At 50.2% G+C, this 17,386-nt stretch overlaps 2 protein-coding genes across 2 annotated transcripts; one reads left to right on the top strand and one right to left on the bottom strand.

Moving 5' to 3' along the window:
* Positions 1-21: 21 nt before the first annotated feature.
* On the top strand, positions 22-7,775 carry KIAA1191 (KIAA1191 ortholog). Its single transcript, XM_010579013.1, has 7 exons — positions 22-70; positions 154-344; positions 1,691-1,817; positions 3,483-3,607; positions 4,911-5,017; positions 5,333-5,469; positions 5,943-7,775. Exons 1-7 carry the CDS (start codon positions 43-45, stop codon positions 6,149-6,151), a joined length of 924 nt encoding a protein of 307 aa, XP_010577315.1. The 5' UTR covers positions 22-42; the 3' UTR covers positions 6,152-7,775.
* Positions 7,776-8,431: 656 nt separating this feature from the next.
* On the bottom strand, positions 8,432-16,773 carry SIMC1 (SUMO-interacting motifs containing 1). Its single transcript, XM_010579011.1, has 10 exons — positions 16,673-16,773; positions 15,229-15,972; positions 14,771-14,991; positions 14,106-14,175; positions 13,510-13,655; positions 12,880-13,059; positions 12,269-12,397; positions 11,147-11,303; positions 10,981-11,065; positions 8,432-10,004 (listed from the first exon to the last, which is right to left on the bottom strand). The coding sequence occupies exons 2-10, from the start codon at positions 15,763-15,765 to the stop codon at positions 9,784-9,786; spliced, it is 1,746 nt and encodes a 581-aa protein (XP_010577313.1). The 5' UTR covers positions 15,766-15,972; positions 16,673-16,773; the 3' UTR covers positions 8,432-9,783.
* Between the last annotated feature and the right edge of the window lie 613 nt (positions 16,774-17,386).

Below are 17,386 nucleotides of genomic sequence, written 5' to 3'. Positions count from 1 at the left end.
GCCCAGCCTCGCTGGCCTCAGCCGAGCCGCGGCGCCGCCGCCATGAGCTCGCGGCAGCCGGACGCTCCCGGTAAGCTCCCCCCCCACCCCCAGCGCTCCCCGCCGGCCCGGGTAGGCCGCGGCGGCGCTGAGCTCTGCCCTCTCCGTTCGCAGCGCTGGAGCAGGGCGGCGGGGCCCGCCCGGCCAAGATGTCGCTGCCCATCGGCGTGCCGCGGAGGGCCTTCAGCTACGACGACGCCCTGGAGGACACGGCGCCCATGACGCCGCCGCCCGCCGACCTGTGCGCCAACGTCCTGTGGAAGCAGCCGGTCATCCCCGAGCGCAAGTACCAGGAGCTCTCGAAGGTAGGGGCCGGCCGGTTGCTGCCGTGGCCCCGGCCCAGGCCCGGGCCGCGCCTCCCGTGTGCCCCTGCGGCCCTCCTGCCTGGCTGGTGCACGGCACCGGGTGAGCTGCCCTCCGCAGCGGAGACCGGCTGGGCCGCGGGAGGTGCTGGGGACAAGAGACCGGCTTTGCTGCGGTGGGAGCACCGGAGTGTGGTTGGGATGGGGGCGTTCTGGGGGTCTCCTCGCTTATGGGAGGCGTTTGTGGGTAAAAAAAGGTGCAAGCTGTAACCAGGTGTAATTAAACTAGTGCAAAAGGGTAGATTTAGGCTGGGTGTAAATTCTTTACCGTAAGGGTGGTGAGGCGCTGGAACAGGTTGCCTGGAGATGCTGTGGATGCCCTATCCCTGGAAGTGTTCAGTGTCAGGTGGGACAAAGCTTTGAGCAACCTGATCTAGTGAAAGATGTCCCTGCCTGCAACCTGGGGGCTGGACTAGATGGTCGTTGAAGGTCTCTTCCAACCCAGACTGTTCTATGAAATGACTGTGGGGATGCTTTGAGTGCAGGATGAGCTCTTTTTAAATTTAGAGCCTGTTTTCTAAGTTTGAAGTGAAGATAAATGTTGTTAAATGGAAGTAAATAACCTTGCATCCCTTTGAGCTTAACTTGTCCTTTTCACTTCATTTTGTTTTAAAATCTTTCTTGTGGAAGAAAATCTGAAGGTGTGGTTTGGCACAAAAAGCAAAATGTCCAGTCAGGGAATAGTAACTCATGTGTTAAGAGGAGAAAGTCTGTTTTTCACAAGATTTCTTGTTTTCTAGCATTCGTTGTCTGGTTCTTGGGCTGCGAGGGTCTCATGATCAGTGGTAGAGCTATGACCACTAGATACACTGAGCAAGAAACTGATATAAGGAATGAGGAGGGGAAAACAAGATCTAAACGCTAGCCTCTAATCTGTGTGACTGCTGTTCTGTAAATAGTTTGTGTTTCTGAGCTGTCTGTGCAAGGGTACTCTTGCCCAATTGACCTTGAAGTCCAGTTTGCAGTTATGAGAATGGGAGTAGATATGTTCAGGTTTCCTTCCTTTTGGCCTTTTTGTACTTAGACTAACAACTTGTTGGCTCTGAGCCTAGTAAGTTTGCGAATGGTGGATGCAAGTTGCTTGTTCATTGCTAAGAATTATAAGGTTCAAGCTCTAAATATTCCTGGGCTGTAGTGAGAACAGCATGTGGGTTTCTTCCATGGAATGGAAGCAGCCTAACTGTTAGAGCAGCTTGGCCTTGTGTATCATTTGGGTAGTTAGAGATGTTTCCTGGCAAGGTGCTGAATTACTTTCTCATTTTAAACTGTACCCTGCTTCTTCCCCACAGATTGAGGAAGGGGATGCTAACATGAATGCACCTGTCATAACTCCTTCATCGTCCACTGAAAGTGTGAACAAGGTACCTGTGGTGAAGGCCAAGGCCACTCACATCATCATGAACTCTCTCATTACAAGTAAGCACTCTCACCTCTAATGTAGTGGCTAATGGTGTGTGGGCACATGAGCATGTTCTGGCTTGGCAATGCCTCAAGGTAACTACCAGAGTTCCTGGACAGCTTATGGGTTCAGACTGACTCTGCTCTTGAGCTGTATGAAGTTTTTTTGGAGGATGCTTCTAGAAGGAAGCAAGGAACTAGGGTATAGGCCACATTTACTGCCTCTGTGTTTCCAGGTGCTGGAGGTGGGTGATGAGGGAGGAGTGCAGCGTACATTATCTGCTTGCTGATAGGACACTGCAGTCCATGCCACCTTGTTGATGGAGTGCAGAGGCAGCTGCTGCTACTCTTATTAATTTGCTATTTCTGAATGATGGGTAAATCTCTAAAATTAACCAAAGCGGTGTGGAGAGCTGACATACTGTGCTAAGGGAGCAGTTGATGGCATTTATGTTAGTTAATAGTAGCAGCAGCTGTCTTGCTAACTAACATTTACTTTAGAAAAAAACCCAAACCTCATAAATCATGATACTTTAAAATCAAATTGGGTCAATTATGTTTGCAGAGAAGACATGCCCATTTACAACAAGAGGAATTATTGTTGTGTTAATCTGTCCATGCTGCCTCCTCTTTTAGCTGCTGGGATCTGAGCTTCATCTTTTCCTCCAAGCAGTGCTTCCAAAGGCTTCTAGATCTTCAGACCAGCATTGTGGAATAGCTATACATTTACACTTATTTCAGTCTTGGCTCAAAAATAACCAACACATCAGAAAATAACGTCAGGAATATGGACTTTCTTTTGGAAAGCAGTTCCTGTTCTAGTCTGATGATAAAATGCTAACCTAGTTAAAACCATGATGTCCTCAAAATGTTCTTGTGCAGTAAGAAGTCAGGAGCCCCAACCTACACCTGCTAGGAAGAACATTCAGTCACAAGTTGGAAATAGACAAAGGTCCTCTAGATTTCTCTACATACAGTGCACTATCCCTGCAAATCACCTTAGCATTAATGTGGAAAGTGTTATCTGTTTTAAAGATGATATTGGGGTTTTCCCAGTATCTTTCTGTGCTCTAATTCCTTTTGACTTTTTTCTTAGTTCCACTAGGGAGGGAGCATCTTGTGCTGGTAGTGTGTGGGGTGAAGTGCTTATATTTTTCAGAACTGAAGTTGATATCAGTGTATTAGATGCTGGCTCTGTATTTGGCTGAAATAGCTTATTTTACCTAATCTAGAATCACTGGGAATCTTTACCACCTGTTCTGCAAGGCTGTGATTGTCAGATTAGCTAGTGTGGGCAGTCCTTCAGAAGACTTCATTTTTTGTTGGCCAAAAAAACTCCCTTGAATCTAGAGGGCCACTTAAAATGTCCAGCTTATTGTGGTCTCCTAGATCTAGGAGGTTGTAATTAGGAGTGATGCAGCTTCTTGGGCATGATGGGTTTAATTATAGGTGTTACATTTGTAATACATCTGGTGATTTGGGACAAATCACTGCTCATCTGACTCAGGACAGTTTTCATGTCAGAGTATCTCCTTAGCTTCATCTTGCTGCCTCTGCCTACTCATCACAACATGTAGGTATGAATGATGAAAAGCATCTTGCATTTGGTTGCTTAAGTTGCCTTTGTTTGCTAGAACTGCTTGTGGTGGCATTTCTGTGAGAATATGTGCTTGTCCATTCCAGAGCAGACTCAGGAGAGCATTCAGCGCTTTGAGCAACAGGCTGGGCTGAGAGATGCTGGCTACACTCCCCACAAAGGCCTCACTACTGAGGAGACCAAGTATCACCGAGTGGCTGAGGCAGTCCACGTAAGGCTTGTTTTGCATTGGCTTTCTCTGTGTAGACTGTGTACTAGCTTAACACCTATCTGGTGACATAACTTTTGGAGCATGTTGCCAGGACTCTCCTTAAACTGCTGCTTCTGAAGGCTTTTAGATCATTGCGTGAAAAAGGTTACACACTGCTATTGTAAAGTTAGTGTTAGCCTTTGTAGTTTTTAAACAAAGTTTTTTCTGAAATCTGTCATATTCCACAGTCATGTCAGACTATCACAGTCATCTTTCCAAGTGGGGACATCCCTACACAGAATCTAGTTTCTTGCTGTACCTTTGAATGGTGCCCTCTAGTTGACCATTGTAACTGTTTGTCCCAAGAGAACTTGCAAACTGTGCATTTCTGATGTGGAAGTTAGCAGATGAAATTGGGCTTGCCTCTCACTGGAAATAAAGAGAAAGGTCTTGAATCAACATGTTTCTGATCAGCTCAGTTGCCCACAGTAATCTTGCAGTTGGAGTTTAATAGTGGACTCTTCAAGTGTAGTCCCACAAGGTCAAAGTTTCAGTAACAGTGTTGGTGAATTGCATTAGTGTGGCTTGGATAGCCACAGGAAACATTGAGATGCCTGTGTAGTTGGTGTTTGAACTGTAACTGCCCTTCAAGTGACTTCAAAGTTCAGTTTGTACTGTCTGACTTGTAATAAACTGGTTCACATACACCCAGTTCCTGTTTATTTTATGACCAGGCGTACTCTTCAAATGCAGTTCATCTCGGTGTTCTAGGGCAGTGTTTCCATCCTGTTGTATGTGGATTACTTCTCAGGGTCTAGTACTCTTAGACCTTGTACCTTCTGTATGAAGTCTGGTCTCACCTTCATTAGAGAACTTGTGGGACTGAAAGCTTTGCTCTGAAAAGTGCTGGAGACAAATGGTTGCTGTGGCATTTAGACTTGTCACCAGGTAGCTGAACTGATGTGTAAGCTAGCTCTGCTACATCTGCAACCTCCCTATGAATGCTGGTATTAAAGCAGTGCATTACTGCTGGGTAGTGACTCTGAATTGCAGAGTGAGCTGTAGGTGTTATTTTACTTTGTCTAGCCTGGATGATATCTTGAGCATAGTGGACTTCCAAAATGCTTATATCTGATGTGCAAAGAAGCTTAAGGGGTGTATGCAAGTATTGTAATGCTGGGTTTAGCTGTAGGTGAAGTGACACTTAAATCCTTTATCACCTGTGATATAAACAATTGCCCAGTTTTGACAATAAAACTGGCTGTTCCTTATGTCTTGCATTTAACCTCTGTTGCTTCTGTGTTTCTCTTGCCTCTTCTAACAGAAGCTAAAAATGCAGAGTGGAGAGATGACAAAAGATGACAAACAGACTTCTTCTGCTCAGTCCACTCCAAGCAGCACTCCCCACTCCTCTCCCAAGCATAAAACCAGGTACTCTGTTCCTGGTAGACCACTGCCTCCTTTGGTTTCCTACAGGCTGCTGAGGTGGGAGCTGCTACAAATAACCTTCTTATCCAGTGAGGCACTAAGGGGTGAAATTCAGAGCCTGCTGTGGATTTGTGTTGGGTAGATCCAAATGTTGAAAGCTTGTGGAACTTGAGCATATGTATCTTCATCCTGGGTGGTAACAAACCTGTTATGATTGTTTAAATTGCCCCTGATAACTACATGTGAAGTTCCTGGCACAGTGGGGCCACTTGAAATATTTATTCTCATGTTTTATACATCTCAGTGATTTTTCCCTAGGGGTTGGTTTAGTCAGGGATCCTCTACTTCTATTACTGGCCCGGACTTTGCCGTGGAAGCTGGTGGGGACAAATTGCCATCTGAAAGATGGAGCTTTTTTGGGCCCAAAGCCATCCAGAAATTCACCAATGATCCAGGTATGTCCTCTAAAATCTCCTGCCCTGCAATACCTAGGGGAGAACTGTCACACAGCAAACTTGCTAGCTATTTCTGGAGCCTTATCCTGCTTGCCTTGTTACTTTCTAGGACCACCTTGTGAATGTGTGCTATTCATGTAATTTCTGTGCCTAAATATAAAGTAGTTGGGTAAAACCTATGCCAAGGATCTGAAAGTAGAAATAACTTGCACTGAGCTGCAGTGGAAGGGCAGGATGTGAAGGTGACAGCTTTTTACTCTTTCTCTGCTGTCTGGTGGAACCAGAACTGGAATTAAGCAGCCACTGATGTGGAATAGGCTTTAGATGATGTGAAGCTGCTGGGTCTTGCATAGGCTTTCTGCAGTGTTGGGCATCAGTGACACTGCTCACTGCTGGCAGTAGTGGAGAAAGGACTTGGCTAGTTTTTCTACCTCTTACTGGTTGTGTGGTTTGTTTTTTTTTTTTTCAATCAGGAGGATTTACCATCCAATCCTATAAGGGTGCCCAGAAGCCATCCCCAATGGAGTTGATGCGTGCTCAGGCTACTAGGATGCCAGAAGATCCAGTCACCTTCAAGCCACCCAAAATGGACATTCCAGTCACAGAAGGGAGGAAGCAGTCTCAACGTTCCCATAATATCAAACCTCGAGATCTGAACGTGCTCACTCCTACTGGGTTCTAGGAAGAATGCTTCTGGTGTCTTTAGCGGGCTCTGCTTCCCTGTCCCATTGTGCTGCAGTAAAATAAGAAAGTCTCCCTTCCAGCTCTTCATCTCGGAAAAGGAAACAGTTGTGACTGTCCTAAAGCCAGTCTTGGAAAAACTCCTGCACTAGTACTAAACCAATGTAAACAATCCTGTCTGTGGTATTGTACTAGTTTGGTCTGCTAGGCTGCACTAGATGTGCTTTCTGGTACACTACACCACAGTAAGACCTTGAACCATGTTTTGTGGGACAGGACTGCATGTGGTGTCCAAGCAGGTTGGCTTGTCTACCTGTAGTCTGATTGTCTTGTCCTGCTCAGTGCTGAAGTACCCTCAGGAGGACTGTGGTTCTGTCTGGCATACACAGAACACCAGCAGAAAATGATGAAAATAAGCAAGGACTGAAAACTGGACTGTTAGCTGCCAGAAGGAAGTTGCTCTGGGAATGTGGTGGGTTGGTTTTAAATGTGGCACTCCCTTACTATCCAGTGTGACCTCAGTTCAACACCTAGTATTTCATTCTTGGGATTTTTTTTTAAAGGAAAAGTGGAGCAGTGACCATTCTAAGATCCTCTTATTAGAAAGGCAGGGAGCAGAATCTAATGGGGCTTGGCAGGAAGAATTGCTTCTCTTCCAACTCTTCCTGTTCCTTCAAAAAGGTGGAAATGACCAGAGCTGGTGTGGCTTGAACCAAGTAATCTTCCTCTCTTGTTTCTTCAAAACAATACTGTCCTGCCTTCTAGACAACAGACAGATGTTCTGGCACTCTGGGTGCTGCTTGATTTGTTTTTTTTTTCTTAGCATCTTGTATGAATCATTTAGAAGTGTATTAGACACCAGGGGCACTTCTCAAATAGGGTGTTTTGTTTCATCAGTGTTAAATGCATTTTGCAGGGCTGGGGGAGGACTGAGGGCAAATCAAGGCTAAACATTCCTCCTTGCTATGGTACAGCTATATGTAACTTTTGGCCTAGTCAGAACCAGTTACTGGGAACAGTTAACACTTGCTTTTGTGAGAAGTGGGAAGTACTCCTGGCTACCATCTAATCCCTTATGCATTATAGGCAGTGTTGCTCTGTAATCTTTGCCTGTCCTGTGGCAAAGGGGTCTCTTCTCTCTTGATCTCATTGTGTTGGAGAGCTCCCTCAGCCAGCAGCAGGCTATCTGTAGTGGTGAGGTGGCAGCAGCAGCCTTGCATCTGGTATTGGAAGCTTCTGTGTTGGTGGGGCTTTATACAGAGGTTACTTAACAGCTGGTAAACATTGAGCTCTGGGGTTTCTGCCTTCTCAAACCAAACATTCCTCCCAGAGGGTGAGGCAGGGTTGGCTCACTTGTCTAGCTGCTGTCCCCTCTGAAGAAGCATGTTTTGTGGCTCTGCTTCCTTTCAGGCTTCAAGAGCACTGCCAATCATGTGTTGTGTTGAAAGTCTCCCATCCAACCAAGCAGTTTTCACTGTCACCACTCATTTGCACCTTGGCAATCAGCCTCTCATTTGACATTAATTTATTTGTTGTCTGTATTCATGTCTCTAATGTGTATGATTTTATTTTTGTTTGTTACAAGAAAATAAAATCCTTGTGAATGGAGGTCCTTGGTGTGTGTTAGCACTGGCAGAGCATCTGTGGAAATGTGGATCTGCTCAGTGAGTGTGGGGTTAAGGTTCTGTCTAATAAGGCTCTGGCAGCACTTGCAGTAGGGTAAAATGTTTGCTCTGTAGAACTCCCTTTTGACAGGGAGACTAGGTTTAAAGCTCGACTCGGTCCTGTCTTAGGGCTTGTGCGGATGAAACTAAACATGAAATCTTCATGTTTCCTTGAGCTATTCAAATGGTGATTCTTCATGTTCCTGAGATTGCTTCTCTTGCAGCTTGTGTGCTGTGTTTGCACCTGTACTGTGGAGGGGGGCACAGGTGTGGGAGCCAGGCTGGTATTTGTCTAGAGGTGCCCAGCTCCCAGTGGTGTGGCCATCTCTGCTTTGCCTGCCTCTGAAAAATTCTGGTTTGAGTGCGGTTGCGGCATTTGTAGTTGCCAAAGTACTGCTGATAGAGCAGTACTTGTTCTCCTGGGCTGGGGGTGTCTCAGCTGAACACTGGTGGTTTTTGTGCTCCTGGAGTGTTAGCAGAACTAAAAGTGATGAAATAGATCCTGAAGCACCCATGTACTCTGGTACAGGCTGCTGCTGCAGGCCTTGGTTGCACAGGCTGATCTCATAGTTTAGTTTGGAAAAGCTGGGGTTAAAGTGTGGTGTCTTGGTGTGATATTCTACTCTGTCGTCGTTCTTGGGGTTATGTCCAACATACCAGAAAATAACATCCATAACTGGTCCTCTTGCTGGAATGCAGCTGCTTTTCTAGTCTAATGATAGAGATCTAATCCAGTTAAAAGGACCTAACTGGAAAATATACCTGGATGAGCATATCATGCAGGAAGAGCAGCTTTCTAGAGCAGGGAGTAGGTGGAGTTTGCACTGTTGGGAACGCTTCTGGCTACTACTCCCAAAACAGACTTCACTTTTCCCTGGATGGCTTATCCCTGGATTAGAGGGGCAATGTCATGCAGGCAAGTGGTTTGTTCTACATCTGGCAGTTGGGAAGAGGCTTCCTAAAGAACAAGGAGCAAACCTGTGAGCCCCAGGTCAGACCCTTCCAAAGTGTTCTGGGCTAACTGAAACCAGGCTTCTGGATGAGGCCTCACTGTGCAGCAGTAACATCAGGACTACTCCATTCCTGGCCATGACTGTGCTGCTCAATGCTTGTAGGCTCTGGTCTCCTGATTAGGACCCTGCTAAGGGTTGCCTACCACAGGGACAGATAAAGGGGTAGTGGGCAGCTACAGGAGCCTTTCTCCCACTCTCAGCCTCTGTTGCTTCTGAACTGTCTGAGATTTTCCATAGAAATGCCTAATTGCTCTCTGATCTCAGCTGTGGTTTGATTTGATGGCAGTGTATTTGAATTGAATATTCATCATAATACACATGCCTGCCGGCACTGCAGACACTTCAGTGCATTCTGGAAGAGGTGCAGCTTTTTCAGCTGATGCTGCTAGCCAGTCCTCCCTCTTGACAGGCTAATCACCTTAGGCAAAGTAATGTAGATGTATTTGATTTGGAACAGAACTGTTCCTCTCCTGAGGACTGACCAGCATGGCTGGGGGATCTCTGCACTGTGAGCGCCCTCACTGCAGCCCACACCTGCTCTTTTTTCCTCAGTTATTATTACCTTTTCCTAAATATCGAATGGGTATTTTGGCATTTTGCTTGCTGTGCGAACTGTTGTCAGTTTATGGCTGCAATAGTCTAATGCTATCCCAAGATACAGCTGACAGAGCTCTGCACTTCCTTTGGGCAGGGCTGGCACCAAGATGGAGTCTCAGCAAATATGAAAATAATTTATTTTTCAGAAGTGTACAAAGTGCCTTGTAAAACTGTAGGATGAAGCAAGTTTGAAAGGAAATTCTGAGACCATGTGAACCAGACATTTTTCCAAAGAAATGTGTAAACAAACCCCCATGACATATGACACTTGAGACCGCAGCATGAGATGGGGGTTTTGGTGGGGTTTTACAGAGGAAACATGAAGCTCTCTGTCCCCCCTGCTGCAGTGGTTGTCTCCATCAGGTAGCAGTGACAACGAGGAACAACTCCTGAAATATGGATAACTTCTCTGTGATCTGCAGGGGAAAAGGCTGCCCCAGGACCTGCTGCATTCGGCTGATGAAGTCCTCTATCTTAAGTTGAATGTCCACATGGCTGATGTCATCACTGTCCTGGAGCTTGGGCTTGGCTTTCTGAATGATCAAGTCCATCCGGTCGATGAGTGAGCTCCGCAAGTGGTCTGCAAGAGGAAATGCTGGTGGGGAGAAGCAACACACAGTGGGCTGCCTGACCTGTTCAGGGACAGATCGCAGTGTGCCACAGGCAGCGCTGCGCTGTGGTGAGGAGCGGTTGGGAACTGTGCTGATCCTCTTATGGTTATCCTTGATGCTTCTGCACAAGACTAGCCTGGTGGAAGACGGAACTGTCCCCTCCTGGAGCTCAGTCTGCATGTGGAGAGAACCCAAGAAATGGGGAGGGGGCAGGGCTTGTAGCATCCTTTTCTCCTATGCTAGTGGCAGACTGGACAGCTGTCCAGCTGCAAAGGAGAGTCCCCAAAGAGTTTAACAGTAGTGATTGTCTGGAGCTTCAGGGAGAGTAAGACTCTATGCACATGCGATGGTGGGTTCCTCTGCATTTTCCATGACAGTCTTAACCCTGGGCTAAAACAGCTGAAGTTGGGAAAAGGACTTGAGGAATTTTTTGGTAAAATAAGTTTAGGGAGTTTTAGGGAGTGTTTTATGACTGTGCTGCTCTCCTGGGGTCAGAAATGCTGCTCCTTCCATGGCTATTGTGGGTGATGCTCCCTGCCCAGTCTAAGTGCTGAGTGTGCGCTGGCTTTACCATCCCTTTGCCTTCTGCTTTTCCTCTTAAGTCACCCTATTCTTCCACCCACTGTGTGTGCAGCTTAGACAATAGTGAGTACAAAGCACCCTGTTGTGTTCTTCCTAGTGCTGGGATTAATCCTTTAGGAAGTAGGCTGTTTCTTAGGGGCTAAACTTGGCAAAGCAAACTGGGTGCTCTGCTTGATGCAACATCACTTCTTTGCTCTGGCTGCTGGGAATAGTTACTAGCATGGAAGGAGGCACATTATCGTTCTAAGACTCAGTGGCTGTGAGTTCAAGAGTGATGAGAAGAGAGGAGGAAGGGTACTTTGGCTGTTCCACTGCAGCTTTTTGATAAGCTCATGTTTATTAAGGCCAGAACAGGCTGCTTACCCAGTATTACATTTTGGTAACTCATCAGCAGCAAACTCAAGTACTGCAGCATCTCATCCCATCTTTGCCATGTTGGTGTTTCATCCTATGACAGGAGACAGTATTTGGTTATTAGAAGAGGTTTTTTCAAGAGAAAACAAGGCAAAGGAGAGGTTGGACTGGATACCTGGTATTGCAGCAGCACAGAGGAGTGATTCAGGAAATACAGGATCTTGGCCAGAGACAAGGGCAAGGTTGTGGGCATGTCACAACTGTGTTGGAACAACAGCTCTAGCAGTTTGCAGCGCAGGAGCTGGCTCTCCATGGTGTTTAAGAAAGCTTCCCTGGAAGACAAAGGTATTTACTCTAGGGGAGACAGCATAGACTGACCAGGGACAACTGCTCTAGCATGTTCCTGGTGTCTTGCTGGTGCTGATCTGGTGCAGGGGCTGCCCAGCAGTGTAGTGAAAGGAAAACCACCAGATGTGAGAGACACCTTTGTTATGCAGCTTGGCCAAGGATATGTTTATGTCCTTAGGTCTGACCTGTGGCAATTTGAGGTTGCTACGGTCTGCAAAGCAAGCTTATCTGCTTCACTTCACCCTGCCCTTCAGCCTGTGTGGAAGTTACCCATTCCTGCTGACTCACAAGGAGCACAGCGAACCAAGTGTGAAGTGGGGTCAGTGGCCAGCCAGATCTAGGAGATCTGTCCTGGGAGAAGTGATAGCTTGGTTAGAGTCAGTTTGGCTTGATCAGACCCAGTGTGCACTCAAGAGTTCTGCTAAAAGGGTCTGAAAGGGCTGCCTGGTGGGGCTGGCAAACATGGGTTTGAAATGTCTGTGGGTCTAGTGGTCTTGTGCCTATGCTACAGCCACTTAGGCCCTTGTGCTTTGGCTTGAGATACTGCATTTCCTGGAGAAGCAAACAAAAGGATGGCAAGGCAAAGCTGTAGGAACTGCATTGTGTTTCTGATGAGCTACCCAGTTGCACCTGGGAATCAGTGAAGTTTGCCAGTAGTTGACTGTGCTGATGCAGAGTGCTGCATTTCAGACCTTCTTTACAGTTTTAAGGTCCTGCAACTTTAACAAGTGGGAGAATCCACTGTTCTCAGCAACACAGCAGCTGGGTAGATGCATTCAGCTGGTGATGTATCTCCATGGGAGATACAGTCATGGTCTTGCTGGCTGGGTCATAAATGAGCTTGTCTTTCTATACTCTGTGGTACTTTATGCATCCAGACTTGGATGTAAATTGGGAATAAGACTATTGCTCACACAGGCAGATGCTGCCTTGCACATGTTTCTCTCACCTTTGGCTCCTCAGGGGAATATTCAGTATAAATGGGAATATCACATCTGCGATCTTACAGGAGCTGCAGTTGGGAGATTTGTCCACTTCCACTGCGATGGACAACATCCGCTGGAGCAGGAGCACCACCCTAGGTTAGAGACACAGTCAACATGAGGAAACACTACCCCTGGGCTTGCAAAGTAAAGCAGGGGGGATGGCACCTAGTTCAGCCTCATGCCTTGCAGTGAGGGACATGGGGGAACGTAGCAGGCTAGATTTGGTGTCTCTTGGTGGCTTTTGAATCTGATGCTCTTGGAAGCAGAGCTTAATCTCCAGATGGGCCCTTGGGAGGTCTTGGTTGCTGTACTGCGTATTGGTGGAGCAGCCAGGGTAGCCTGAGCTGTGGGCCAAGAGCTCCAAGCCTTATGCTACATGCAAGAGGAGGATGCTTATTGAGCCAATTTCCTACCAGGTGAGGAAGTCTCTTGCTCACCAGGTCTATGTCTGCCCCAAAGGAGAATCAGCAAAACTGGTCACAGGTACAGCCTGGCTTCCTTGACCTGACAGGGAGAGACTCTGGCTTCTCCTGGACGTGGGCTGCATGATAATGCCAGGGCTTTTGATGCTTACTTCTGGGCAAAGAAAGCTGGTGGAGCCACCTCTGCCTGGTCAGTGCTGGCCAGCTGTAGCGCAGATGAACTGTGTTCAGCCCTTGCTTCTGCTGAAGAGGATGTAGTTTCTTGCGGCTGCTCCTGGGGCTGGGAGAACCCAACTCCTGTAACTGCTGCGACCAACCATTCGACCACTTCCCTGGTGGGGAAGAAACAGGAACTTTAATGGGGATGGGCCTGGTTTTGCTGCATTCTGACCTCTAGATCAACTTGGAGCTTGAGGAAAGGCCCTGGGGATGAAGAATATGTCCCACTTGCTTGGACAGGTTAGGGAGTAGCTCTGTTGAGCAGCAGATTTATATGCTTGTCAACAGGACTGCCTCCTCAGTCCTATTCTGAGCAATGCAAACCTGACCCGATTCCTGGGAAAAGCCTGCTAGGTTGCAGCTGGAAAAGCCTTGCATCATCTCTGGTGGCTTGCTTTTGTAAACCTGCTCCTGTTCTTTATACTTGGGCCCTACACTTCCCTCTGTCTCCCAAGCTTGTTTCCTGGAAAGTGGAAGTCTGACCTGGAGTTTCAACAAGTGTTCCTTGAGCCCCTGCCTCTCAACATCTGGTTAGATAACAAGGAGGAGGAGGTGTCCCTTACTTGACATTGTTGAAGCACGTGTCACACGAAAGCACTTTCTTGGCAATCGACTTCTGCAGCAGGCGCAACCTCAGGTTCTGCTGGAAGTCATCCTCCAGGGTCTGCACCACGTACTGCAGGAAGAGGAGCCGGCCAGGGGGCTTCTCCTGAGGGCAGATGGAGGTGGTATGAGCCTGGCAGAGCTGCACGGCAAGCAGCACCAGGGAATTTGGCTGTCTTGGGAATAGGCTGAGGTACATGACTAAGGAGTAGCTCCAGGAGGGGCTGCCTGGTTCAGGCAATGCCCTAGGGGCATTGCTGGACCTGTTCTACCATTGCGCTAGGGCTGTGACCCACAGAGGCTTTATCTGTTGCTGTGCCCTCTTCAGATGAGACAACCTGCCTACAGCTGTGCAGCAGGTTAGGGAGCACTGTGGATAAATGCGAGATACCCAACTGGCACTTGCTGCCCTCAGCAGCTGCAATAAAACAAAACATGTTGGACTGGCCCATTCTGCAGCAGAGCACGGCCATGCGAAGCCCTGGGGCAATGCTTACCCTCAGGCACTGCGTACTGGATGATCCCTGCCCGATGTGAGATACGCGGTGCCAAGTACCTGGTCCTCCATGATGTATTTCAGCAGCGTCCAGTCCCATCCCACTGTGGCGGTGTTGGCTGGATGGAGCCTGCAAGGACAGCACTGTCTATTTGTGCTGAACTGCCCGACTGTCTGGAGGCACAGCAGCCTCTGGCCCTTCCCCAGCCCCACTTACTCAGGGGTCTGCCCTGCCTTTTCCTCTCCAGCTTTGCCCTCTCCCTTTCTCCTCCCCTGACCACGTTCATTTTTTGGAAGAACCTGACTGGGGCTTTACTCTGTGGAGAGGCCCAGGACTCCTGGGCCTGTGGCCTCACAAAACATTGTGCCTCTGCGGGAACCCTGAGAGCAGCAGGGGAACTGCTTCAGCCACCTCCAGCCCAGGGAAGGTGTTTCTGCCATGTCACAGCTGTGAAGAATGAGATCTGTGCTTCAGGAGCAAGGCAAACACACTCCTCTGTCCTAGAGAGCTCCCGTGTCACAGGTTGTCCCTGACCCACCCTCAGACAGCCCTGGGTGTGCCTGTGCTGACAACAGGAGGCAGGGGCAGGAGGATCATCCTGGGTTATAAGGGGAAATTGCTCTCTGTTCTGTGAGTGAGGACCATGGAGAATAACCTTTACGCTGGGCAGGCCTCCGGGAGCACCTAGCCAGCCCTAAGGCACAGTGGCAAAGGGAACACGTACATTTGGATCTTCATCAGCAGCATGTAGGTGTCCTTCAGGATCTCCCCTTGCTGGGGATTCAACAGGATCTGTCTGATCAGGTGGGAGATGATTTCTTTGGGGGGATAGTGCTGGCGGGAGACGAACTCGCTCAGGAAATGCAAGGTGCCCTCTTGGAAGTTCTCCTCCATGGTGGTGCGCACCATGCTCAGCTTCCCGCTGGGAATAAGCTCAGGTTTCTGCTGCATACAAGGCAAGACAATGGGTGTAAGCCAGCTCCCCTGACACAGAGGAACCCAGCTGTGATGTGGGGCCCACCATGAAGGGAACTGCAATAACTAGAGATCCCAACTGCCTGGCAAAACTTCCCCCAAAAGGGGAAGTGGAGCAGGGGCAGCCCTGCTCCATCCTCTATCACAGGGGCTGCTCTGAGCAGGCTCCGACTGGGCTTGGCAGTGGCTGTTCTGAACCCCGTTTACCTGCTGTGTTTCCCTGTTGGGTGCTACGCCTTGGAGGAAGAGGTGCTGAACTCCGCTTCTCCTGAAATAGTGCAGTTTGTTCAGCCAGGCCTTGTTGTCAGCCTTGGTCCTGGTTGGGTTCATTTGCTGGACTGCTTTGTGTGGCAGTACGTTGCCTGCTTCCAGCAAAGGCCCTCGGGCCTTCCCTGGGGTTGTGGGGATGGCTGGGGCAGAGCTCTGCCTCAGGGGGAGCTCCCTTTGCTGGCAGAGGTGGGGAGTCTCTTCCTCTGGGCCACTGGCTCTCCAGCTGCTGCTGCTGTCCAGGCTGGAAGGGGACAGGGACAGCAGGTCTGAGTCCAGCTGCATGCTGGCCAGGGAGCCCAAGTCACTGTTAAAAGTGGTAGTGCTGCAGTTCTGCTCTGGGCTGCAGGAGGAGCTGTGGCAGCTGGAGGCAGGAGAGAAGCAGCTGCAGTTCTCTGCATTTTCTGCTGTGTCTGTGGTGGCACTGGGCTCTGCGGGAGCACCATGCCAGGGTGCTGCAGGGCTTGGTCCTGCCATTGACTCCGTTTCTTGCTTTGTGGTGAAGCAGACCTGGGGATGGGATGTGTGTGCTGCTGGGGCAGCAGGCACCTGCCCAGGGTCCTGGTCAGCCCAGCTGGTGGTGTGGGGAGGGCTGCATGTGTCCTCTGTCAGGTCAATGATGGTGAAGCTGCTCCACGGTGCTGGGTCTGTGCTCGTGTCCTCACAGGTCAGATCGATGATCTCCTGCGGGGACAGAGGGGCCAGTGCTGTCAGTGACGGTGGCACCTGGGTGCCTTGGTCCTCCCCTGCCAGGGACCTCTGCTATGTTGGCACTGTTGCCCCAGCCCAAGGGGGAAAAGGGGCTCACTGGCACCAGCTCAGGAAGAGAAACCAGGGGCAAAGACCCCACTGCCTGGCTGAAGGGATGGGGCAGTCTGCAGGGTAGTGGCCCCAAGCTCTGGTGTCAGTGTCCCCCAGCAGCATGACTGAGCCCAAGCCTGACCTGGGCTCTTCTTCCCTGTTCCTGGCAGAGACAAACACCCCACTCCCCCTAGGGCTCCTTATGGCAAACGGCCGTGTCCTCTGCTCCAAACACATCTCACCTTGGCCCAGAGTGGGCCTGGCCTGCCCAGCTCCCTCCTGGCATGGGGTAATACCAGCCCTGCTGCGGTGCCTGGGGAGGGCAAGGGGAGTGCAGCAAGTGCTCCTGTCCCCCATCCCAGGGGCTCCTGCCCGGTGCTGGCAGGAGCAGCGCAGGATCCAAACCTCGGCACCCCCCCCACCTTGCGGCACGACCTCACCCGCTACGTGGACACGAGCGGCAGGGAACAGAGCTACTTTCACATTCATGGCACCAAGCCAGAGCTACAGCAGCCCCGAGACTTTGGGGACTCCCATCCAGGACTCGCCAGGTGATGCAGCACCCGGAGCTCCAAGGACGCACCTGTCCGAGGGGCAGCAGGAGCAGGCAGGGGAAGGCAGCTGTGTCTGCACCGCTGGCAGGCAGGACACGGCGCTTCTCAGGATCTCGATGTGCCCGGGAGGGGTCAGAGACTGTTTACTCTTGGAAAAAAAAAACCCTCAGCGTCTCAAAGCAGGAAAATGGTTTGTGGACAGTTTAAATCCATTTTTTTTTTTTTCCCCTGACTCAGACCTGCTGCCTCTCCCAAGGAGAGGCCGCATGTAGCCTGGGGAGGCGGCAAAACCCAGCAGGCCTCGCCTGCTCGGGAAGCCGCTGGAGCCGAGGAGGGCCAGGGCTTGCCCCGGCTCCAGCCGGCCCCGCCGCACCGGACGCTGTGGAACTCCCGGCGTTTGAAAACTGCACCGGAACCGGGGCCAACGGTGCCGGGGGGGGGGGGGGGTGGGTGGGACAAACCATTCCCCCCCCCGCCCCGGGGCTGTGCCTCGCCGGTGGCCTCCTGCCCTGAACGGCCGCATCCCTTGAGGGATGTGGCTGGGGCCAGGACTATCCTGTGAGGGACGTGACCGAGGGGAACCGGGCTCCCCGGGAAAACACGGCCGGGGCTCCGGGCCGGCTGCGCGCCGCCACGGCCCTCGAGGCTTTCTGTCCCCGCGCGGCTCCCGTCTCCGCCCGCGCTCTGCGGCCGCGGCGGAAGCGCCGCCATCTTTGTGAGGGGCAGGCGGCGCCGCGCCCGGC

This window comes from Haliaeetus leucocephalus, unplaced genomic scaffold (assembly GCF_000737465.1).
Source record: "Haliaeetus leucocephalus isolate CR32 unplaced genomic scaffold, Haliaeetus_leucocephalus-4.0 Scaffold656, whole genome shotgun sequence".
Classification (NCBI taxonomy): domain Eukaryota; kingdom Metazoa; phylum Chordata; class Aves; order Accipitriformes; family Accipitridae; genus Haliaeetus; species Haliaeetus leucocephalus.
This window is presented reverse-complemented; position numbering and strand designations above follow the sequence as displayed.

Bases quoted from the DNA above. Each gene is read 5' to 3' on its own strand.
- KIAA1191 (XM_010579013.1), top strand. From the start codon at position 43: ATGAGCTCGCGGCAGCCGGACGCTCCCG. The intron at 345-1,690 runs GTAGGGGCCGGC...TCTTCCCCACAG, and splicing joins AGTACCAGGAGCTCTCGAAG to ATTGAGGAAGGGGATGCTAA. The intron at 5,018-5,332 runs GTACTCTGTTCC...ATTTTTCCCTAG, and splicing joins TCTCCCAAGCATAAAACCAG to GGGTTGGTTTAGTCAGGGAT.
- SIMC1 (XM_010579011.1), bottom strand. From the start codon at position 15,765: ATGGCAGGACCAAGCCCTGCAGCACCCTGGCATGGTGCTCCCGCAGAG. The intron at 13,060-13,509 runs GTAAGGGACACC...CTTCCCCACCAG, and splicing joins ACGTGCTTCAACAATGTCAA to GGAAGTGGTCGAATGGTTGG. The intron at 11,304-12,268 runs GTGAGAGAAACA...TTTGTCTTCCAG, and splicing joins ATTCCCCTGAGGAGCCAAAG to GGAAGCTTTCTTAAACACCA.